Source organism: Electrona antarctica, assembly GCF_951216825.1.
Source record: "Electrona antarctica genome assembly, chromosome: 13".
Lineage (NCBI taxonomy): Eukaryota > Metazoa > Chordata > Actinopteri > Myctophiformes > Myctophidae > Electrona > Electrona antarctica.
Window position 1 is genome coordinate 21,922,422 of NC_136794.1, and position 25,654 is coordinate 21,948,075.

The following is a 25,654-nucleotide window of genomic DNA, read 5'->3' on the forward strand; positions in this document are numbered from 1 at the left end:
ATTTGTCCTCTGTGTGGGGCATGTACAGTATAAAGAATACAATCAAATAATAAAAAACGGGGGGCCTCATGCATTTTAATTTGTTGGGATTTGCTTCTATTATCCTTGCCAATATTCAAGAAACATCTAAAGAAATATCTTATTTCTTCCGCTCTGTAGATTACATGATTTAGTTTGATGTGTTATATTTTCTTTTGTGTTTTCTTTTGTATTGTTAATTTCCACATTTTGTGCAGTCTCTGTGTTTTTATTTCTTTATTGCACAGCTGCTCCCTTTGTCAATTTGTAGTCTTTTGTATTGTTCTTGATGAACTTTTAATCTGCTTAATCAATGACGTCTTCCATACAGGAAAGGATTCCAAATAAGCCAGCTGTCTTCTTCCTTTCCTTTCCTTGCATTGTATTTTTGCTCATTGATATGTATTGTCTATTTCTTTAGCTATGTGCTAAATAAATAAACCTAAATAAACCTAAACCTAAGTCAATGTGGTCCTGGCAATGTGAATACTAAACTGATAGCTGGGGGAACATCTTTCATGAGGCCGTCGAAGGTAGAGAGAGCGGTGGGGAGGTCGTCCATTATATATTAATAATGTGAGATTGTTGTTCATTCTAATCTAGATCATATTGTTTCCCTCCTTCCCTCATGGTTCTTCAAGAGTCTTGGCTGAACTCAAGGAACTAATAAGGTTGAATGAGCGACTACTGAGCTCACTGTGCACGCCAGCCAAGGTCTTTAATTGTAGGCAGAAGACACGATGCGCACACAGAATGGATTTTACGTTCTAGATTATGCAGCCTGAAGTCTAAGGAAATTACAGAAGCGTTTGAGCATGTGTAACCTCTGCTCCCCTCCCTTTGTCCTTCAGGTTTGTGACACCATTGACACCCCCCCCCCCCCTTTTCATGCCTGTTAAAGATTGTAATTTGGCACAGTGGTGCCTATGGGTTCAAATCCACCTCTTTGTCGAGCGTCTACATGAACACAATTGGCCCGTGTTCGGAGGAGGGAAGCTGGTCAGGGAGGGTGATATTGCACGTAATCTTACGGGCTGGGGCGGCACCTGTCAGCAGGGAGGACGAAGGCCCTACAGCCTCCCCGTGGGGATTCACATGATTCCCTAGATAAACCTTCATTGATCCCTAGAGGGGAATTCAGGAGAATCTCTCCCTGATAACCAGCCATGTGTTTGTTATTGCATGTGCGTATCCTGTGTGAATTCCTCTTTAGTGCCTTGTGTAAGCCGAATCTGAATTTGAGCATATGGCTTAGATTACTCACACCACACGCCCTCTTGTTTTCAGATGAAATACTTGCAGTCAAGTGAACATATTCGTCAATGTGCAATTGTTATGAGATGTTTACCTGGACTTAAGTGTGTCTCGCACACAGCCCCCTCTGTTCTCATGTAGTTGCACTATAATGGGGTCTGTATGACCGGCTAATGGGTTGTGCCTGACTATCCTGCAGATGAATGGAGGTTTTCAGCGCAAACTTACCGTATCTGACTGTCAGGCTGATTTGGCCAACTGGCTGGAGGCTGTGCTGGTTCCTCTACTACTGCACGGACACCCATCCTGACAGACATCAGATGGGTTTTAGAGTGGTCTTAAGAATCAATGTTTGATAGCGATTCAGGTCTTGGACAAAGTGTGTGCGTGCGTGCGTGTGTGTGCGTGTGCGCGCGTGTGTGCGTGCGTGGCATGCGTATTTCTTTTAACACTTAATCACTTTCTAGTCTGGGCACTTTATCCCTCTTAATGGACTACTTTGCTCTTTGAATCCATCTTTTGAACATTGCATCTCACAGGTTTGCTCCAGGCTACACGAGAAGAATTGGCTTTTAGAAGGACAGAAAGGTGGCGTACAGAACGTGTGCAGAGGGACTTATTCTCAGGCTCATACAAGGAACCAGCTTAGACGTGATCATCACATGTTTGTCATGGCATCAGGTCATGGAGAGCTGCACCCATCACTGTGCATTTCAACAGTGTCATATCATCAGGTCATGGAGAGCTGCACCCATCACTATGGATTTCAACAGTGTCATGGCATCAGGTCATGGAGAGCTGCACCCATCACTGTGGATTTCAACAGTGTCATGGCATCAGGTCATGGAGAGCTGCACCCATCACTGTGGATTTCAACAGTGTCATGGCATTAGGTCATGGAGAGCTGCACCCATCACTGTGGATTTCAACAGTGTCATGGCATCAGGTCATGGAGAGCTGCACCCATCACTGTGCATTTCAACAGCGACATCCATAGATGGCAGTGTGCATCAAGCTGAGCTTGACTCTCCACTCTCATGCCTGGCATGTCGTGCTAACACCCGCCAAAACGCTGCCACTACACCACCATCCCGTTCACTCTTCTAACCCTGTATCCTAATGGTATCTCGGGCCAAGATCACAGCTGTTGGGCTGAGGTGTGTGTGTGTGCAGTGTGTGTGTGTGTGTGTGTGTGTGTGTGTGTGTGTGTGTGTGTGTGTGTGTGTGTGTGTGTGTGTGTGTGTGTGTGTGTGTGTGTGTGTGTGTGTGTGTGTGTGTGTGTGTGTGTGTGTGTGTGTGTGTGTGTGTGTGTGTGTGTGTGTACGTGTACTAGTGGGTTTGGTGCTGTGCTACATTAGGATGTGGTAATGGGAAATAGCTATCTGTCCTCTCCCATCTAATCTTTATGTTATGGCTGGGGTTACACATCCAGCCATCTGATTACAGGAGACTGGAGGAGGAGAGTTGGATTGGGTTACAGTAGGTCAGGGCCAGAGCAGAACCGGGGGGGTGGAGCTCTGCTATCTGGACTTATGGAACTTGGACTTTATTCAACCTCCTATTTTTAGATTATTCTCCACTGTTTTGTATTTTTTAGAACGTTTTATTTTTATTTATATTTTATGCCCGGAACCCATTAGGCCGTCCCTCTGCTTTTGTGATTTGTAGACGTTTTCCATCATTCAAAGGAAAAGCATTATTTACTAGTATTTATCTATATACTGTATTATGTATTATCTTGCATAACTTATTTGGACTGCAGTTAAAAAAAAGTGATCACTTTAAAAAATGTATTATGTCAGAGAGGTTTGTTAATTAAGGTTTTGCTTTCAACACACTCCCACAGACAGAAAAAAAAACAGTGCGGTGAGCTATCACATACTTTGTAAAGCTTCAGGATCATTCTAATCCCGTGCAGTGCAATGGAAGGCAGTGCACTAGGATCGCTAACCCGCTGGAGAGAAACTCAGGAGTCATCTCCTGTCCTGTCCCAGATAGATCACCTGACTCACTCTTGGACCTCGATTCATCCACAGCTCCTCTTCTCCTGACAGCAGGAGGAGGATACTCTTACAAGGCACTGCAATGCAAACATTACAAAAGCTCTCTCTGTATTCACACACACACACACACACACACACACACACACACACACACACACACACACACACACACACACACACACACACACACAGGCAAACCCATGAACGCATGCATGCACACAGACATTTAAAGTTCGCTAAGAGGCTAATTGCTGTGGTTTCCTGCTGTAGTTTACATTCCCCAAGCTGGTTAGCAATATTTTTTACTATGAGCCTCCATGCAGTCGGATGATTCTCTGGGCTATCAGACAAAGCAGAGCTGCTATCAGCGCAGAGAGCTGCCTGGGGGGGGGTATGTGTGTGTGTTTGTGCTTGTGCGCGTGTGTGTGTGTGTGTGTGTGTGTGTGTGTGTGTGTGTGTGTGTGTGTGTGTGTGTGTGTGTGTGCGTGCACGCGTGCGCCACGGAGTGCCGCCAAAGCCTGTCCCACTAGGACGCTGCCGCGTCTCATCTCCAATCCCATCTGGAACACGTTAATCCAGCCAGAACTCTCTCTTTCTTTTTCTCTGCTCTCTCTTTCTCTCTCTGTCTTTCCCTCTCTCTCTCTCTCGCTCTCTCTCATTCTCGCTCACTTGTTCACACACTCTCTTGCTGTCTCTGTCTCTCTCATTCCCTCTGTATCTGTGGCTGGCACTGGCAGGACCAATAAGGAAGCCGAAGTATGTGGAGAGTCCGCGAGTTCCTCCCGATGCCATCGTCTCAGCATTGAGGAAGGTTGCTGATAACAAGGATTCTGCCCATAATGGTGAGTTGGCTTACAGTACTTACTGTGTGTGTGCAGTGTGTGTGCAGTGTGTGTGTGTGTGTGTGTGTGTGTGTGTGTGTGTGTGTGTGTGTGTGTGTGTGTGTGTGTGTGTGTGTGTGTGTGTGTGTGTGTGTGTGTGTGTGTGTGTGTGTGTGTGTGTGTGTGTGTGTGTGTGTGTGTAAACATCACCTTCCTCCTGTGACCTGCCTACACAGCTGTGTGCGTATTTGTATGTTTTAGAATGTGAGCTTTTGTATTTATGGGGTCAGGCGTAGGAGTTTGTTGTTACACAAAGTGAGCAGCCACAGTCTATGCAAGTATCTATGCCTATTGGAGTCGTGTTCAAGCATGCAAGTCTGTCAAGTAAACGCTGTTCTCCCTGTTTATGCTTAAGTGCATGTTTAGATTGAAGATGAAACACTTTTCCCCAGCGTGAGATTGTAAGAACGTGCTAGCTTGGTTTGCTCGGGAAATAGGATATGAGATAGAGAGAGGTTGAGGAGATTAATTTAGAACAACACTTACTTTCTTTATTCATTGTGTGTGTGTGTGTGTGTGTGTGTGTGTGTGTGTGTGTGTGTGTGTGTGTGTGTGTGTGTGTGTGTGTGTGTGTGTGTGTGTGTGTGTGTGTGTGTGTGTGTGTGTGTGTGTGTGTGTGTGTGTGTGTGTGTGTGTGTGTGTGTGTGTGTGTGTGTGTGCGCGCACGTGCCAGTTGTCTTCATTGTTATTGTAGCCTATTCGCTCCCGTGTCGAGTCCCATGTGTTTGTGTGTGTAGGGGTAATGTTCCACTAAGTGCTCTGTTTTGATTTTCAGCAGAACAGGGCGGGGTTGAATTCCTCCCATAGGCTTAACTGAAGTTGTGGGTTGCGTTATCTTTAGCAAAAAGGCAACTCGGCGAGGTACCCCCTCATTGTAGACCCGGCTCACATTGCAGAGTCAGAGGTATCTCAGTGGTTTCAATCACGACCGACTGTTACATACCAGAGCAGGAGGGGCGCGTCCGACACTGAGCTGGCACAGAGCGGCGTCGAGGCTTAGAAGGGGGGCTACCGGCGGAGGGCGGGCGCCATCTGAAAACACTGCCTTGTGCCAGCCGGCGTCCTGACACAGCCACTGATAGCTGATATTATGAGCTAGCTCTCAGACTAGCCCATTCATTCTGCTGGAACGCAACTTTGTCGCCGTGGCTTTTAACCACTTTAACCATTATTTTAAACTGGCTATTAGAAAATAGCAGTTATGAGCTTGTAGTACTGCTGTTTAGAAAATTGTGAAAATGAGTGCAAATCTTTGAATATATTCTTTCACAGCAAACGGTTTTAACAAAATATTCTGAGATGGGGGTCGGCGGCCAAATACATAATACATTGTGGGGCTCCTCCTTGACATGAAAAAGTTTGAGAACCACTGACATAGAAACATAGGTTTTTCAGGAAACTGAAGATTAGTTTTTTCCAGAATCGGCTTCAGCTCTTGCACGTCAGGTTTCTCTGCACACATTACACTAGGCTTCTACCCTGGTTGGAATTTATCAAGAAGGTTTCAGAACCAACGGAACAAATCAAAATCTTTTGGAACGTGGGGGGGGAAACGTGGGGACTGGGGTCAGTTCTGGGCTCAATGACATCAAGCAAGTCCTAAAATAAACCTGCCACGGTTTCAGCCCAAACCCTCTCTGACCCTCCTCTCTGTCTACATTTTCATCATACCTCCCCAGTTAGCCTCTCCCAGCAGGTCTCATGACCCCTGTGAAACATGTTTACACACACACACACACACACACACACACACACACACACACACACACACACACACACACACACACACACACACACACACACACACACACAGGCACACGTTGCATGCACATTCACTTACATACACTGTGCCTTCATAGCTGCATATCTGCCCGCATTATCCCCAGACACACATCGTATATCTGACGTGTGTTTACAGAAGGGCCCTCTCCGCCATGGTTGTTTTAACCCTGCCTGTTCCACGGAGTCTCCTCTAGGATTTCATCCCCAGTCTAAAATTATGCCTCAGCTGATGGAGCAGACCTATACACATAGCTGGGGCTAGCCTACATGCATCACTTTGCCCGCCCCAGACCCAGGGGAGCAAAGCCATCTGACCTCCGCGGTGCCAAGCACGCACGAGTACTGGAAATACAATTTACATTATGTTATTTTTATTATCTCGGAAATAGTCTTATGGCCAAGAACCTTTTTGATGATGCAATCAAGAGAATATCTCTGGATCTGCCGACTGTGGGGGCGAGACTGACTGGGGGGATTCAGGGCCAGAAGCCAGGGTAATTTTAGGGAAGGTTTCCCAGTCCCAAATTGTTAGTGCTGAAATGAATGTCAGTCTCTAATTACAATTGCAACAATTTACAATTTAGGCATTTAGCAGATGCTCGTATCCAGAGAAACGTGTGTTAGTAGCAGTTAGTCATTGAGCAGCTAGGTGACATCACAGATTGAAGCCTTATGTGAGATTTGTGCGTTAATATATTTGAGGTCATGTTCTCTAACAGAGTGCTCACACATAGTATATATGAGGTCATGTTCTCTAACAGAGTGCTCACACATAGTATATATGAGGTCATGTTCTCTAACAGAGTGCTCACACATAGTATATATGAGGTCATGTTCTCTAACAGAGTGCTCACACATAGTATATATGAGGTCATGTTCTCTAACAGAGTGCTGCCTCACACATAGTATATATGAGGTCATGTTCTCTAACAGAGTGCTCACACATAGTATATATGAGGTCATGTTCTCTAACAGAGTGCTCACACATAGTATATATGAGGTCATGTTCTCTAACAGAGTGCTGCCTCACACATAGTATATATGAGGTCATGTTCTCTAACAGAGTGCTCACACATAGTATATATGAGGTCATGTTCTCTAACAGAGTGCTGCCTCACACATAGTATATATGAGGTCATGTTCTCTAACAGAGTGCTCACACATAGTATATATGAGGTCATGTTCTCTAACAGAGTGCAGCTCACACATAGTATATATGAGGTCATGTTCTCTAACAGAGTGCTCACACATAGTATATATGAGGTCATGTTCTCTAACAGAGTGCAGCTCACACATAGTATATATGAGGTCATGTTCTCTAACAGAGTGCTCACACATAGTATATATGACAGAAATAACCAATATATTTGAGGTCATGTTCTCTAACAGAGTGCTCACACATAGTATATATGACAGAAATAACCATTATATATGAGGTCATGTTCTCTAACAGAGTGCTCACACATAGTATATATGACAGAAATAACCATTATATATGAGGTCATGTTCTCTAACAGAGTGCTCACACATAGTATATATGACAGAAATAACCATTATATATGAGGTCATGTTCTCTAACAGAGTGCTCACACATAGTATATATGACAGAAATAACCATTATATATGAGGTCATGTTCTCTAACAGAGTGCTCACACATAGTATATATGACAGAAATAACCATTATATTTGAGGTCATGTTCTCTAACAGAGTGCTCACACATAGTATATATGACAGAAATAACCAATGCAAGTTCTGTCTTGCGATTAATACGATAATTCAACTTTGTGAATATACTAAATGTAATAGTTAATCACTAATCGATTAATAAGAAGTTCTTCAATTAAATCTAATGCTTGGTCCCCCACCAAGCATTTTTTATTTCATTGTATTCCTCATACAAAGACGCCATTGCCTGACCCTGTATCTCAAATGGTCAAATTAATATTTGATTAAGGAATATAATATGCCTTATGTCAATAAATAAATGCTGCTTTTCAACTAACCGGTTAATCGATCGATAAGGTTATCAAAACGTATCGATTATCATTTAATCGATAATTCCCACCCCTAGAATATAGACTATTTCAGTTGACTAAAAACAGTCGCTGCACAGTTTTACGTGGCCTCATCGTCGTTTAATTTACTTTATAGTACTAAATCAGATACACTAAAACATTACTCTGAATGCTATCTTGCCTCCTCTGGCCAGCTTTCTCCTCCATCACCGCTCGGTAAGGGGTGGTGAAGTGTTCTGCTGAGAAATAACGGCGGCGTGATGCATTAGCCAACTTATTTCACTAATGGCATCAAATCACGTTCATTTAGGCGCTGCGTGAAAAAAAGACTAAATTAAAGCTAATTGTTACCAGCACAGCTGTCGGTGTAAGACCCATGTATATAGCTGGGTAATGACCTTTTTAAATGCTCTCTCTCTCTCTCCCTCTCACAATCAGAATGAACTTTTTTTTACCCAAAACAAAGGGATAGAATAAGGAGTGCAAGAAAGAGCAAACAACGAGAAAAAGAGCATAATGACATTTTGCCTTACACTATATAGGTTGTTAATGGTACCCCAACTTTCAACCCCTGAATTTACCATGTACTAAATATTTCATTCACATTTTTTATTGTTATCTGGATGCCCTAAGGATCATAAAAAACCTTGAACGATTACTATTGCATCTTCTTTTTGGTCACGCCCCTTTTTAGCTTAGATTAACTGGCCTATTTGTCACATCTCAGTCTACTGGTGTAAAATGTGGGTGAAATCAGTTTTTGTGCAAGCTCCATCGTTTTTGTTACTTTCAGGAAAAAGAAAAGAAGAGGGGAGCCCGGAAGATGGGACATACTGTAGCATAGAGACCAACTCTCTCTCTCTCTCTCTCTCGTACTAGTTAGGGCATTAAGCAACTAGTCGACTAGTAAATCCACTAGTCAACCTTGTTGGTACTTTGATAAGAAAAATCCTGATTTTGTAGGCCTCAAGATCAGGTACATTATAGTTATAGTCACCAATGTACAAAAAACACTTTTTACTCTTATTTTTTTTTAACATAATACAGTAGGTAGTTAAACAACTAGTCGACTAGATCGACTAGTAAACTAGGCAACTAGTCAACTAGTACAAATGACTAGAAGTGAATGCCCTAGTACTAGTACATTTACATTTACATACTGGAGCTGCATGCTAGCTACTTAAGATTTGTATGTAGGTTGTAATGGGTATAAGGCCCTTACATGAACAGGGCTCGTTGGTATGAATGAGGTGTCATATGGGTCTCATGATGACAGCAAAGGGTGTGTGTCCATTCCAGCATTCTTTTAGCAACAATGAGTGCCTTGGTGTTGCTCTCCCACTTGACCAAAAGAAAAATCCCCAGCACAGACGTGAGGGACGATTGTGACATTGGAGTGTGTTACAACAAGGTCGGTGTCAGTCAGTGTGGAATGTCGACACAACGCCGGAATGCCACCAGGAATCTGAGCCGGAATATCCATTGGAAGCGCGGTTGCATGAGAACCCGGTGACATTTAGACCCCTGGCCATGTCTGTTCTGACTGAGGGGTCCTGAAGAAGAGTCTTGTTTCATGTCAGGCTTCACGTCATTCACCACCGCGATGAATGGATGGATAGATGGATGGATAGATAGTGTTAACAATCTTGAGTGCAACCAACAAGGCTTTTTGTTTGTTTGATGTTTGTCTGAACAGTTTACACACACCAATGTGTCTAAATCCCTCATTGTCATTCCAAACATGGTCTCATGCTGTGTGCTGCTTTTGTGCTTCATTTGACGGCCCCCAGACACATGGTTAGAGCCCCATCGTGGATGTCTAAATATATTCAGTAATCAGTTGTTTCCCGTTTGGATTTTGGGTTGGGCCGTCAGCTTTCTAATGCTCTCTATTACTGAACACTCACGATGGGCTGGAGACTAAGAAAAGAAATGTGTCGGTCTGTCGGGGCACAGAGCATCTCACTTTGCTCCGTCTTTGAAAAAGGATACAGTTTCTTGCATGCCAGTGGTTTGCATGTGTGTGTGCATGCGTGTGCGTACTGTATGTACTATGTATGTAGCTGCATACTGTATGTGTGTTAGTGCGGGAGCGCGTTTACGACAGACAGCGGCTGTGGTTGGTCTCTAAACTCTGTTTCTGTCAATCAGAGGGGAACCGTGGGTCTCTAAACTCTGTTTCTGTCAATCAGAGGGGAACCGTGGGTCTCTAAACTCTGTTTCTGTCAATCAGAGGGGAACCGTGGGTCTCTAAACTCTGTTTCTGTCAATCAGAGGGGAACCGTGGGTCTCTAAACTCTGTTTCTGTCAATCAGAGGGGAACCGTGGGTCTCTCTTCTCTTGCCGTCATAATGTTCTGTTCTCCCCACGTCATACTGTAGCTGCAGTGGGCGCTTCATATCATAATGGTTTTGAACTTTTGACATTGAATCACTGGCTATTGTCGATTTAAAAAAGCTAGCTGCAATCAAGACATTGAAATGAAGTGATGTTTAAATACAAAGCTAAAATACAAGCTGTCTAAACATTTTGCTATGAGCATTCGTATTCTCTATATATGACAATCTCCAATACATTTTTGGAGATACCTTGTCATTACTAGAGACGTATGGCATTCTGTAATGCTGAGCATGTGATTATTTCCTTGATTTGTAGAAGGTGAGCATGAGAAAACTATTTTATGTGTGATTGCGCTGGTGAGCAACCTAACTAAAGGTGGCCTTACACTAGCCGATAATCAGGCATTTTTTACGCTCGGGGGGTGCCTGACCGCTCAAAGCGCGATCGGGATCGGCCCGATCAACATCAAGAATGTTTGATATTTGCTCTGCCCCGCTCCGATTATCCTGTAGTGTGTGGTGCTATCAGATTTCAGATTGAAAAAAATCGGCTAGTGTAAGGCCACCTTAAATGTTACTATATCGTACTAATTGAACATCGAGCCAATGTCTGTTGTAGCTGTGAGAGAGAGGTGTGAATGTTTTGTTTACATTTCTTAACAAGACAGTTAATTGTAGTAGGCTACTGTATTCCTATGAGGCCGAAATGTAACCAAGCCATTAGTGCACTCTCAGAATGCCTGATGAAGGTCAATGTGACTGAAACATTGTGTGTATAAGTGAATTAAAGTTAATTCAGGATATTGGCCCTTCTTTATTGTGTACTGTACCTAAACATAGTTGGGTTAGAGATGCACGCCACATTCTTTCAAAGGCCCAGCCTTCTATTATCAAAGTGTGCGTGGCCATCTGTATGCGATTGGACTGTTTTGTGTTAATTTAACCTCCTCCGTGACCCAGTTCTCATTTCCTGAGAGTCACTCATTAGACAGAAGTAAGTGATCAGAATCAGGATTTCATGGCCACCGATGGGGCTCTGGGGAGAAAAAAAAATCGGCCTTGACGGGAGCACTTTGCAACTGTTATATGATATTACTGGCTAAAATATGTCATTACTGAGATCTGAAACTTTTAATTGGCCACAGCTAAACCAAGACTAAGCAGTCATGAGTGAGATAAATGCAGGCTATCTTCATATAGCTTGTTTCAGTTTGAACACAGTCAAATCCTCAGTAAATGAACCCAAAGGATATTACTGTTTTAGCAGATTGAAATATCCATTCTGTTCTCAGAAACCTTAGTAATTACATATTCAATAACCAGAGCATATTCACCCAACAAACATTGCACCCAGTGGTGTTGAACGGCACAAAGCAGCTTTAAAATGAAGCAGCATTTACTATAATCAGGACTCAACGCAATTGTGTAATCAAGCCCCACTGTAGAAAACAATGTATGTCTGCTTTTCAAAAAGACAGAGACAGACAGGCTTTAATTATTGTTTGCTGTGGCAGTGTGATAGTTGAATCCCAAATGTATGGGATCTTGAGCCCCTTTGTTGCTGTCCTCTTTTAATCAACAGCGACAAGGCTGCCTCTTTGTGCGCTTGTTTGTCTATCCTCTTGTTAAAAGGATGAGGCTTCATCAATCTCTGCTGCTCATCTGCTGGGATATCTACAACACAAACTGCTGTGTCCCTGTCACAGGGCTGAATGACTCCATGAAGCATCTTTAGCTCTGCCAAATCGCTCTAGCTATTCAGGAATTGCCATCTGTGGCAGCCGTAACGGCAACAATAATCGTTACGTGGCAATTCCAGACATCGAATGATGACCACCGCCCTTTACCGTGCTGTTACAGGCTGTTGTTTGTCTGACATGTGGATGTACAGCGCTTTGCCCACTACCTCCAGCGCCTCCGTTTAGGTCTCCCCTCTGACAGTATTTAACTGCCCAACCTCTCGGTCGGTCTCACCCTCTCAATCTGTAAGACAACTCCTGTAAAAAGATTCTCTAGATGTTCCAGCTGTGGAATGTGTAATAAAAATCGCTCTGCATGTTTCAGGGAGGCACGTCACCCCCACCAGCACTCCTGAACTCTTTCTTGATATGGATGGCTCCTCAAGCATTCATTAGATGCGCTCCAGCGTCGGGGTAATGGAAGTCCAGCTGCTAATGAGCGCTGGCTGCATCATTTTCCTCGGCAGACTGCTCCACAGGGCCGGTCTGTTGGCAATGCTCCTCTTGTCCTCCTCTCCCTACCTTCTTTCTTCTCCTCGTGTTTCTCTTCTTCCTCCGCCCACTTCCATTCCTCCGTCCGCTTCACACCTGCTCGTAAACTTCCTGACGTTGTAGCTAATGATGTTTTTTGTTTTGTTTGTAAACCCCATTGCCCTCCACTATTATTAGAATAGCAAAGTGGTTCCAGCTCCAGTTAGTTCTATGTTTCCATATCTCCAGGCTAGTGTGTGATGTACAGAACTAATCAGGTATGTAACGGCAGTGGGAACTAATTCTCTGCCTGGGATGTTCTACTTGAGATGTCCTGTAGCAAATAATATTGTCTCCCAACCAGATACATACAGCAGTTTGTGTTTGCTAGTTGTAGAGCTGCTATTATTGCAATTGTATTTTCATCATAATATTATGATCACAATATCAATATCAAGGTATTTTGTTCAAATGTCATATTGGATTTTGTCCATATCGCCCAGTCCTAATTGATGAGTCTCTCTCTCCACGACAGTAGACCATTCTGCTGATTGATAGGCTCATTTGTACAAGATACGAGTGTTTTCAACAAATGGAAATAGGTTAGGAAGAAGCCTACCGAATATGAGCTGAATTGTACTACAGGCCCTGTCCAACACAATGGACAGGGTGCCTTTTTAGAATGTGGGGAAACAAACTGGACAGAGAACCTTTTTAGACTTTGGGGGAGAATCTGTTCTAGTGATTGATCCATAGATCACCAACAGTGCTTGTACTACTAGTTGAGTCTCAGCGTTGACACTAAATTCTATGCTGTATTTACATGCATCTGCTGGCCAGGGAGTACCAATGTTGAGAAGGTTCACAGAGGTACAATTGGAGGCCATCAATATTGTCCTTTTCTTTTTGCTGAGGTTTGCGTGATCTGCGCAAAAGGACAGTTAACCCATTTTGGGCGGGAACCCCTTTTGGTGTTTTAAACATTGTTATAATTTAGCTATTGAAAAATAGCAGATCTACAAGCTCATAGCGCGCCACCGAGTGGCGCGCTACGAGCTTGTAGGTCTGCTATTTTTGAAAAATCGAGAAAATATTTATTTCAGAAAACTGGAGGATTTAGAAGGATTTTTTTAAATGTTGAGGTCAGGTCAAAATGGGTCAAATGATAAGGGACAATATCGGTGGCACCCAACTGTATGTACTATGTAGCCCTCTCCTTTGGTAGCTAGCGGTACAATCTCACCTATCAGGTACAGTATATTGTTTACAGGCATTGCACTATGAATCAACACTCCTTTTACAGTATAGTTTAGTGTCACACAATTCGGATACATTCAGCATTCATTGGTGGGTTCAGAAAGGTCAGGCGTACCTCCGCTTCTGTTATTAATTTTATAGGACAGTTAAAGCACTTGTCTGGGGCCCGGCTTTTGGAGCTCATAACAGATTTCCACTCGGTGCGTCTTTATTTGCCAACTCTATCAGGACTTTATCCCTTGGTAACTCTGTCTGCGCCCCGCTGCCTGCATGAAGCGTGAGAAACATTCCACCTCATATTGAGACTGTCAGCAGAAGCATAAACCTGACATTTAAAAAGGCATGAAGCAAGCATCTTTATAAGTCTTGAAGGTGTTGAACCCCCAGGAAAATGATGAAGTGGACTGAACAAACAAAGAATAGGCAATTCCTTTAAAAGAAAATCTCTCTCTGTATGATGTTGATTTTATGGGCAGGGTGTTGTTTTTCAACCTAATGCAGAGCCCTATGCATACAGAAGATTTCTGGATATGGTTCATTATTGTTATGGAATGTGGATGGCACCGCGGCGCAAACGAAAATTCACGACATTGAATAACAATTACACGATGAGCAAAAACTAAAATGTTCACACAGCTCTCCGTTGGTTTTATTTGCGGCTTAGTAATGAGGAGGAGTGTCACTCTCTCTCCCCACTACCCGTGCATGTCTCTCTGATTAACTGTGATTTGTTGTCATAGAAATGATATAAGGACAGTGCACGTCAAACTTAATGTGCATATTTGTTGTCATTACAGGTGCTTTACGGCTAATAAATGCTACCAGCTGTCAGGCTGGCCTGGCAGCTGCATCATTATAACAGCCAGTGCTCGACACAGTGCTCTGACCCCAATTTCTTTTGGCACACAGAATATGTCATTCGCCCCAACTAACTGGACTGCAAACTTGTTTGTGAATGATAACAAGTTCCCATTTCCATTAGCAAAGGTAAATTAACTGTTTGCATATGAACACAGTCCATGTCAAAATGTAATCCAAGCGTATTTCCTGTTTGTGTCAAGAATGCTAAATGGGCTCTATGCACACAGAATAAGGTGATAGATATAGATGGTACTAATTAAGGCTCTGTTCCATTTAGTGTGCAGTGGTTCTCAAACTTTTTAATTTCAAGGACACCCATAACTCTGAGAGTGTACAAATGCTTCCATTTGTACACTCTCAAGAGTTGCACACCTGTACGGGGCCATTTGGAACTCACTCAAGGACACGTTGTGACCCACTGGTGTAGCAGAGTGTTTCCAGTGAGCCAACATGCACAATAGCAGCACCCTGACTCTGTTTGACCAGAATGGAACAGAGCCTTCATTAGTATCATCTGTAACACCTGTGAAGGAAGTAGGGAAGTGACCAAAGGTTCTTTCCAAAATGCTGTGTATGCATACTGTATATAGCCTATTGACTTTACAGCTCAATTTATCACTTAAACGGTCTTAAATGGTAAATGGTAAATGGTGCATTTATATAGCGCCTTTATCCAAGGCGCTTTTACAGAGATTGTGCATTACATTCACCCATTCAAACACCCATTCATACACCGATGGCAGCGGAAACCATGCAAGGCACCAACTAGCACATCGGGAGCAATTAGGGGTTCAGTGTCTTGCCCAAGGACACTTCGACAGTAACTCTGCGGGAGCCCAGGTTTGAACTGGCAACCTTGCGGTTACCATCCAGGCACTCTACCCCTGAACCACCGCCGGTCTTAAGCGGTTTATGAAATTCGTAGAGCAAGGGATGTTTTGTTTTTATCGATATTGTCAAGATAACAAGAGGATTGAGTCTGATCTGGCCAACTGTGTTATTTAATCTCTGAAAGTGTTCAAACTGATTACACTTTAAGAGTTGAATTAACACCGAATGACCTGGTACTGTACCCACCTAGTTTCTCTGCTCTTATCTATGACGTATGCACCTACAGTACTACCTACTGATAGAGAGACAGCCTCTAATATCTCCTAATTCCAGTGATATTATCTTCTAATACCAGTGATATTATCTTCTAATACCAGTGATATTATCTTCTAATACCAGTGATATTATCTTCTAATACCAGTGACATTAGTGTCACATTTGAAAAAGATATAGGCCTATTTTACTTCTGGACAGTAGTAATATTTATTACTATGGGCATAAAAGTGACACAGACAGACGAGACGGATGGGTACAACAGGTTTGTATGACCGTGTGGTGCATGCACTCCCCATTTGTTTCCGAGTTGTTTCTGAGTTTTATGTATGCAACTTTGCATACTGTACATTTTCCACACTGATGTATGAATAATAGGCTGTAATAATAACACAGTTCACAGCTGTGACTGTTCCACCTCTGGCCCGTGGACAGCCCAGAGGCTTTGCGGGCTTTAATCACACACACACACACACACACACACACACACACACACACACACACACACACACACACACACACACACACACACACACACACACACACACACACACACACACACATACAGTGTGAGAGATAGAGAGACAGACCAGTGTCCTCACGCCCATTATTGTCCCCGCAGTGGTAGAGACGAACAATGAGTGGACTTGTCACTTCAGCATTCCTGTGTGTGTGTGCGCGCGCGTGTGCACGTGCGTGTATGTGTGTACATCTACGTGCCTGTGTGTGAGCTGAGCATGCATGTGTGCATCTGCTTGTTTGTGTGTATAGGAGTGAGTAACCTGCAGCGCCCCGGGGTAAAAGAGCCAGTGAGCATTAGCAACGGAGTGAGAGCAGAGCCACAATCTCTCTCCAGACTGCAGGGTGAAAGCCAGCTAGGAGCTGGCCCGGCACTCAGTCCACCGTCACCTTATCTCAGGAGACAGGCAGACCAGTCACAGTCAGTGAGGAGCCCCGCTGCTGATAACATTGTGAATCACCATACCGTAGCAACTAGCAACCCTCTTTCATGACCGTCGTATTCACAGCCTACAGAAAGGAGGACCACATAAGACCACTGATAAAAAGCACTCATTGAATCCTATCTTAGGGATTCATGTGTCAGCGAGGCTAGGCTGAACCTCCTGGCCAGACTTCGGAATCCCTTTTTGCCACACGGATGGTCAGAAGGTCAGAATCAGAATCATCTTTATTGTCTCATCACCGAGTGATGTCACAAAGTAAAAAATAGTGGGTGAAATTAGTTTTTGTGCATAGTTCCCATGGTGTTGTTTTTCCAAGAAACAAAGAAAGGGAAGAAGGAGATCAAGGCAGAAGGTAGAAGCTCGTTCCCCACACAAAGAGCACACTCGTAGGATCTCTCATAGCTAATTTACAAACGGCACAGCCATAGGGCAGATTCATACTCCTATTTTACCGCTGTTTCGGCGCTGTAGTGCCGAAATTATTTCGGCTCGTCAGAAATTTTCTGTAGCACCGAAGAGCCGACTTTAGGACGGTACCCGCCCCCCCGAACCTCAAATGACGTCACATTGTAGGCTCTACAGAGCCGAACCGACTTTTATTCGGCTCTAAAATAGGAGTATGAATCGGCCCATAGGGTCTCTCTTGTCTTATTTACACAATACAAATTAGGGGTTTCCAGATATTAACAAGCTTGTTTCATCGATGAGGGATGAGATACGGCGATGTGACTGTGTGACCGAGGCTCCTAACCCTGTTCCTGCCCTAATGTGTCTGTGTGGCTGAAATTGAACGAACGTCGGTGGCAGAGGAGATCTGAGAGGCCTTTTACTATAACCCAGGAACACAGTGCTCCTCCATCGACTGTCTGGGATGGTTGTTTAAGAGGCTTCTTACTGAATTGTACCAGTGATTTATACCAGCCAGAGGGCTCCATTCCCTTAAGTGTACCATGCAGCTGTTTTAAAAGTGGAGGTCATCTAATAAAAGGTCCTTGGTGACATTCATCTCCTTACTTTATTGGAAGAGAGACGCTACACACAATACTAGGAGACGTGCTCTGTTCAAAATCTGTGAGGACAGTGTTCGGTGTTTAAAAACTGACAAAAGCAGGGACATTTTCCTATAAACGTAACCCTATAAAATTGACAAATAGCGGAAATAGCCAATGTCCGCATTGCGAGCTTCTACATATTACTATTCGGTATTTAAGCCGTGACGTAAGCGCCTCCTCCAGAGATACTTCCGGGTCCGTCGGAGCGGTGTTTGAACCGGTCTGAGACTATAGAACACCCACTAAAGTCTCATTTTACCGCTTTCCTTTCCTTGCAACAACAAAGCTACTGGTCTCCCAGATCTGGCTGTGACAGGCTGTTTGCCCCACACTGAATACTATCGCCTTTCTATTGAGTGGTGCAAACCACTCCAACAACTGGCTTTGTTAGTACCTGTGTGTGTTTGTGCCCAACAGAATGAGCATGGTTACTATGGTCACTGACATTACGTCAGACCACAGCTGATCAGGCTACACCCTGACAGTTTTCTGAAAAAGCTATGTTTCTATGTCTACAAGCTCATAGCGCGCCACCGAGTGGCGCGCTACGAGCTTGTAGGTCTGCTATTTTTCAATAGCTAAAGCATAACATAATGCTTGCACCACTCAGTTCACACGGGTGTGATTTTTTTCATTGTGTCAACTAAATCCACCATTAGAGATCGTATTAATGCAAATGCAAACTAGACCCCCCCCCCCCCCCCCCCTTTGCACCGTAGGCTTAGATAATTGTCCAATCAACACTGATTGATTCAGCCTTGCCTTAATGGATATAGAAGAAAGCATAATGAAAATGTATGAAGCCCCCCTACACACATACACACCAAAAAAAAAAAATCTGTCCTCGTTTATGGACACATGCTTATTATTTGCTACTTTTTCATATCTCACCTATTTTAATAGCTTCTTGTATTTTGCACCTGGACATATTTTGCAGGCAAGGTCAGGAATTATTCCTAAACCCTTCCCCCTGAAAGTTCTATAGTATAGGTTAAGTAACTCGCAGAGTAACTGCTCATACAGTATGTGTGCGCCGTGTGGATAGATTATTGTTTGTATGTGTGTGAGTGAGTGCACAGTGTGTGTATTTGTATCCACACACGTAGCTTATCTCAAGCCTTCTATTTATCTAGCTGTGTAATATCTATCTTGGAGATCCTTGGCTGTCTTGCAGGAGATGACTCCATCCCCAGCACACATCTACTGATTGCCCCTCAGAGCCAGGTGGGTTTAAGTGGTTTAGAGAGGACCCAGTGATGGAGTGACCCTGTCAGGACCTAGTAATAAAGACCAGTTTGATGGATCTAATCAGCTGTCCCTCGAAACCGTCTCTCTGTTGGTCAGGTGACCGGGATAAGGGGGGCTGTCTGTACATTATGTTTCTGTGCACGTACACCAGGTAGGCCAATGGGAGTTTCAATCTGTGACGACGACTATAATATTTACTTTTAACTCCAGGAAACAATTGCTCAGTCAACCTTCCTTGGATTTTGGATTTTTTGGATTTTGGAAAAATGTTCCATGATTCAAGAGTATAATTAATTAGTTATCAAATGCTGTTTTCCTCATATTTGATAATCTACTTAAGTAATTAATGTAAAGGGGGCATGGTGGCACAGCCGGTAGTGCTGTCGCCTCACAGCTAGAAGGTCCTGGGTTCGATTCCCGCTGGGGGCGTGGTCTTTCCTCTGTGTCATCAGAGCATCAGGTTTGTGAAAGGGCCTTTCTGTGTGGAGTTTGCATGTTCTCCCCGTAGGGTAGGTAGCCTCACAAAAAACATGTAGTAATCCTGGTCTCTAAACTACCTCCCCCTGGCCAGCCGGGGCGCCTGATGGAGGGGAAAGAAACTGGTCGGAATAATGTGTTCCTTCCACACGCTACGTCTGGCCGGGGAAGCTCCCCCCTGTCAGGTGAAAAGAAGCAGCTTGGACTCCTCATGCATAGAAGGAAGCATGAGGTCAGTCCGCTGCCCCCCCCAGGTTGGCAGAGGAAGTGTAGCACCCAGGATTACATTAGATAATTGACACTAGGGTGAAAAAAAAGTAATTTGGGGTAATTTTATATAGTGATTAATTATGTTTTCAGCCGATGTCTTCACATCACTGGCATGGATTATCCTTCCATCCTAAACAGCACCGACTGCAACTATTTCTTTTTTTCCTTCTTCTTTTTTGAGGGGCCTACTGTACAGTTATGTCCAGCTTTTAGTGCATGTGCTAACAGAAACTTTGTCCTAACACAAACATGAAATGCCATTGACAATAAATGGACAATTTTGAGTGTTTGTGTAAACACAAACATTGCATAACACAGTTTTGAGAAGCCCGTAGAACTTTCCAGTGTTTACTATAGCTTATATAAATGACTTTTTGTCACACTTTTGTTTGTAATCAGACAGACTAAGCCAGCTTCTAACTTAAACTGCTTATTCTGAAAGGCTGTTGAAAATAAACAAAACGGTTAGAATTCTGATGTTACTGATGTTGGTGGACATACACACATTGGGGTGGCAGTGACTCAGGGTTAGAGTAGCCGCTAATCATCACGCAAGTTACACTTTGTCTTTCTCTGCTGATCATGGGTCTCCTCGGATCCACTTGGTACTACACATAGTGATAAACAGAGTAGATCTGGGGCTTTTGATAATAGAACGGGACCTGACCCAGCCCAAATGCGAGCTGGGTGGATCTCGGGTCTCGGGTATTGTCTCGGATCTTAAGTTTGGGTGGACACATGAAGACCTCTACCTCCTAGCGTCTTTTGGTACCCACATACATTTCATGGCTGGAGGGGTGTAGATATTAGTCTGGAACTTTGGTGTAGCACATTTATTTCCAAGGGGCAGAATGCAACGTCACCTAAAAAATGGGCCAAAAAATGATTGGTCACCCACAACACTCTGGGGTGAGCGAAATGTAAAAAAAGTGACAGACCTCCCCATGGATTTATTTTTCTTGTGGCAGATCTGTCTGGTTTCCAGGCTATCTTCTGTCAGCCACCAAACCGCATGAAACTCTGATCATGACAAGATATTCAATATGCATCAAATTATAAGGCTTGCAAGATGAATGCAAGTTGCGCTCACCAGAATGCACAGATGTGCCTTGTGAGTTGAATGACTAAACGTGGCCTGAGGGCGGCTCATAATTGCTGTGGATTCTAGACTTCATTCATCCTCGTTAACCACCAGGTAACGTGGTTTTGTGAATGGGGGGGGGGGGGGGGGTTGTAATTGGTCTCTTGATTAATTCTTATTGGGAGTGGCTGAGTAATGATGTATTATAATCATCATTCACAACCATATCTCCATCAACTCTGCTCCCTGCTGGCCCTATCATGGACACTGGACAGATATTATATCTGTTCATTCAATTTCATGAATAAATAAAATAAAAATTAAAGAAATTCCATAAATTAGAAAACAAATGTTTAAGAAGTAGTGAATATAGCAGATCTATGAGCTCACAATGTGGTGCGAAGCGGCGCGTTGTGAGCTTGTAGATCTGCTATTTTCACTAGTTTGAGTCCCAGGCAAACATCTCATTTTAGTAATAAAAAAATTCTCTTTTGGGTCACGTACTAAAACGTATGGGAACCACTGTCATAGCCTATTGTACGTGTTTGGAGAACCCCTTCGAGGAACAGCTGGCATTCCTTTGAAATTCACACAGAATGGCTACAGAAGTTTTAAGGCTCCCAAAGGCGAACACACTGTAAGCGAATACATCAACAATGCAATGCAATCAACACAGCGTCAGACTGCACCCATATAATAACATGAGTAGTTGGTACTCAATTTAAATGTGCTTTTTGCATACAGTTGCACACTGCCATCCCGAGTTATGACTTTTCCGTGTGCGTGCGTGCGTGCGTGCGTGCGTGCGTGCGTGCGTGCGTGCGTGCGTGCGTGCGTGCGTGCGACGCGTGCAGGCCTGCACTTTGCGAGGTGGCTTAGTTTGGACCTCATTAGGGGCTTGGCAGTACATTATGCTGCTGGACTGGTTTGTGTTTAATCAGATGGACTGCCAGCATTATTAATAACTGTGGAAGAGAGAGAGAGTAAAGGATAGATGGAGGGAGAGAGGAGTGCTGACAGAGAGCTACACTATATAATAACTTATTGTATCCCAGACCTCTGCCCCCCCCCCTCTCTCTGTCTGTCTCTGTGTCACGCACACACACACACACACACACACACACACACACACACACACACACACACACACACACACACAGTACATTTACTTAAGTACTGTATAATCTTGAGCTATTTGTACTTTACTTGAGTATTTCCAATTTCCAATACTTTTACATCTACTCCACTACATTTTGGATCCAAATATTGTCCTTTTACTCCACTACAGTTATTTGAAAACTTTGGTTATTAGTTACTTTGTAGATTTTGATTATTATTACAAAGCATACATTAACCACTTCAGCCCTATATACATTTCGGCCATTGAAAATAGCAGATCTACAAGCTCACAATTCAAAAGATTTTTATACATTTGACAACATTCTGCATAATGAGTACTTTTACTTTTGGCACTTTAAGTACATTTCTATTCCAAATTGCCAATACTTTTGTACTTTTACTCAGTATTTCAATGTTGCAGAATTGATACTTTTACTTAAATAAACCACCACTCACGCACGCACTCACGCACGCACGCACGCACGCACGCACACACGTACATACGCACGCACGCACACACGCACGCACGCACGCGGGGTACACACTAGCCCTCCTCAATCCCTCCACTGTTGCAGACGCATCGCTGCATAATAGTCTTGATGTAAGCTCATCAAATGGGTAGCGAGGAGGAGAAATAAACTTTGAAGACTCCGCTGGCCAGATGATGATGCAATACAAATGTTACAAAGATATCTAACAAAGTTGGGTTTGACTTGTGGATGACTCCCTGAAATCTGTGTCTCAACAAGTGTCCAGGGAGGATACAACCTCTCTCCATCTCATTGCTATTCAGAGACTGTGAGTGAGAGATGTAAACAACCACAAAGATCACCACACTAGACGTGTTGACACACACACTCTCTCTCTCTCGCTCTCTCTCTCTGTATCTCTCTCTCTCTCTCTCTCGCTCTCTGTATCTCTCTCTCTCTCTCTCTGTATCTCTCTCTTTCTCTCTCTCTCTGTATCTCTCTCTCTCTCTCTCTCTGTATCTCTCTGTATCTCTCTCTCTCTCTGTATCTCTCTCTTTCTCTCTCTCTCTCTGTATCTCTCTGTATCTCTCTCTCTCTCTGTATCTCTCTCTCTCTCTGTATCTCTCTGTATCTCTCTCTCTCTCTGTATCTCTCTCTCTCTCTCTCTCTCTCTCTGTATCTCTCTGTATCTCTCTCTCTTTCTCTCTCTCTCTCTGTATCTCTCTGTATCTCTCTCTCTCTCTGTATCTCTCTCTCTCTGTATCTCTCTGTATCTCTCTCTCTCTCTTTCTCTCTCTCTCTCTCTCTCTGTATCTCTCTCTTTCTCTCTCTCTCATAGACTTTTGGGGGTTCTTAATGAGGTTGGCTGCTGGACATATATACACTTGCACTCACACATTTGCGCTAGCGCACACACACACACACACACACACACACACACACACACACACACTGACACAAGCTTTAGCCCATGCCCCCCTTATCTTGCGTTCTCCCTCTCGTCTCTCTGTCTCTGCCCCGCACTAACGCTCGCACACACACAACTCTCTCTCTCTCTCTCTCTCTCTCTCTCTCTCTCTCTCTCTCTCTCTCTCTCTCTCTCTCTCTCTCTCTCTCTCTCTCTCTCTCTCTCATTCTCAATCTGTCTCGCCCTCTCTCTCTCTCACCCTCTCAAGGTCTGCACAGCAGCAGTTGGCGAGTAGTGCAGCATATCGGAGTGGAGCAGGGAAGGGAAGGGCATACAGAGTGGCCCCTGCGCCGGGCGCACCGCGGTACGCTGGAACACAGGGGGGAATGATCGCTGTGCTCACGTTGAGTCGTTTCTCTCCACAGAGCTGCAACAAGCGGACAAACAGCCAAGCCCCTCCTCTCCCGCCACTCAGGAACTGATGACAAGGCTGGGCTTCTTACTGGGAGAAGGGATCCCGGGTACGGCTCGCATACCTATGGACGACAAGAATGAAAAGAAGGTATTTGGCAATTTTTTTGCTCCCCCCCTCCCTCACTGCCTCCCTCCCTCCCTCAATCTCCCATCCTGTCTTCGCACCACCACCACCTCCCACAGCATGCAGCTGTTCTCACTACTGCAGCATGCGCATAGATACATGGATAGATACATACGGTAGACAAGGACAGAGAAGGGAGGGGAACGGGAGGAGGGAGTTGAGAGAGTGCAGGAGAAGTGATGTTGGACCGCAACAAACCAGGGGTAACTATCTCAAAACTGCTGTTAGAGACAAAGCAAACAAGGGGATGTTTCCAAACCATCTTGACTGCTGCATGGTTTGTTTTCAGCGCCATGTCTCCAGTGTGACATGTCGCCCTCCCCTTGTCTCCAACACACACACACACACACACACACACACACACACACACACACACACACACACACACACACACACACACACACACACACACCGACCGCTCAGTAACTTGAGTGCTGTTCCTGGAGCTCTTGAACATGTAGAAGAGTGTGTCCAGAAATAGTTTATGTCCTCCTATGACTGAGCCTTCGCTTGTTTGGCCGTGCTAATTAATCTGGGGCTGTGTTGAGAGCAGAGAGCACAGGCCGGCTCACTTTGATTCCCTCATTCGTCGTGTGTGCGTTTTGGACACATTTTGACACATCTGGTCATTTTGAGGAACCCTTTAAGAGGCTTATACAGTATTGTGTGAGTCACTTTCGTTAGGTGGGATGTCAAATGAGCACGTTTGGGCTACATGTCGTGATGTTAGTTAACTACTTATGGGTCTGTTTTTACAGTAAAATTGCCACCCGAGATTTTAGCCTTCATGTTGGGTCTTCAGAACTCTCACAACGAACGCTACAGGGTCATCTGCCAACGATTTCACTCATTCCTCCTCCTCCATACTGCTGTTTTACAACACAGACCTAGTCTATATTGCTAGAGTAAATTATTAAATGTCATTAAGGTGTAATGCTATCTGCCCGGTATGTTGGGCTGCAGGCTTCCACCTCCTGTAGTTTCTGAAACCGTCTGAGTCACAGCCTACACACTTCTCCTCCAAAGTGTAGCAACACGTGGGAGAGATGAAGAATAAGAGTTGATTGGAAAAGTTTTACACCCTGATGTCCTCTAGTGTGGAGCTGTTTGCAAGATTCTAAAAATGTCTTCTACATCCTGACAGTTTTCTGAAAAAGCTATGTTTCTATGTCAGTCGTTCTTCGATTTTTCAAAAATAGCAGACCTACAAGCTCGTAGCGCGCCACTCGGTGGCGCGATATGAGCTTGTAGATCTGCAATTTTTCAATAGCTAAAGCATAACATAATGCTAACACCAAAAGGGGTTCCCGCCCAAAATGGGTTAACCACTTTAACCATTATTTAAAACTTTAGCTATTGAAAAATAGCAGCTCTAGTAGCTCATAGGTCTACGAGCTCTACAAGCTTGTAGATCTGCCATTTTCTTTTAATCGTGAAAATGTGTGCAAATCTTTGAATGTATATTCTTTCACAGCCAACGTTTTTAACAAACAAAAACATTGCTTCTGGAACAACATATTTTCAGATGGGGGTCGGCGGCCAATTACATATAATTCTTAGGGTCCTTGACATGAAATAGTTTGAGAACCACTGACATAGAACCGTAGGTTTTTCAGAAAGCTGTCGTGATTTGAAAGACATTTGTAGAATCTGGTGCTCAAATATCAATGGGATACTAAGGGGCCCAGGCCAAGTTCTCTAGCTATAATAGGATAGATAACCGCACACGTTCAGGAAGCAC

General features: G+C 43.9%; 1 protein-coding gene across 4 annotated transcripts in view; it reads left to right on the top strand.

Annotated features, from left to right (window-relative positions):
* LOC306935277 (protein TANC1-like) overlaps positions 1 to 25,654 on the top strand; it is a gene marked incomplete at its 3' end in the record, with an annotated part of 154,030 nt that overhangs the window by 52,878 nt on the left and 75,498 nt on the right. For 3 of the 4 annotated variants that reach the window (XM_079518248.1, XM_079518246.1, XM_079518245.1), the window contains exons 4-5: positions 4,013 to 4,117; positions 23,741 to 23,877. In XM_079518248.1, the coding sequence (XP_079374374.1) occupies positions 4,013 to 4,117; positions 23,741 to 23,877 (242 nt within the window). The remainder of the gene's footprint in view (positions 1 to 4,012; positions 4,118 to 23,740; positions 23,878 to 25,654) is intronic. The other variant, XM_079518247.1, reaches the window with a different exon arrangement.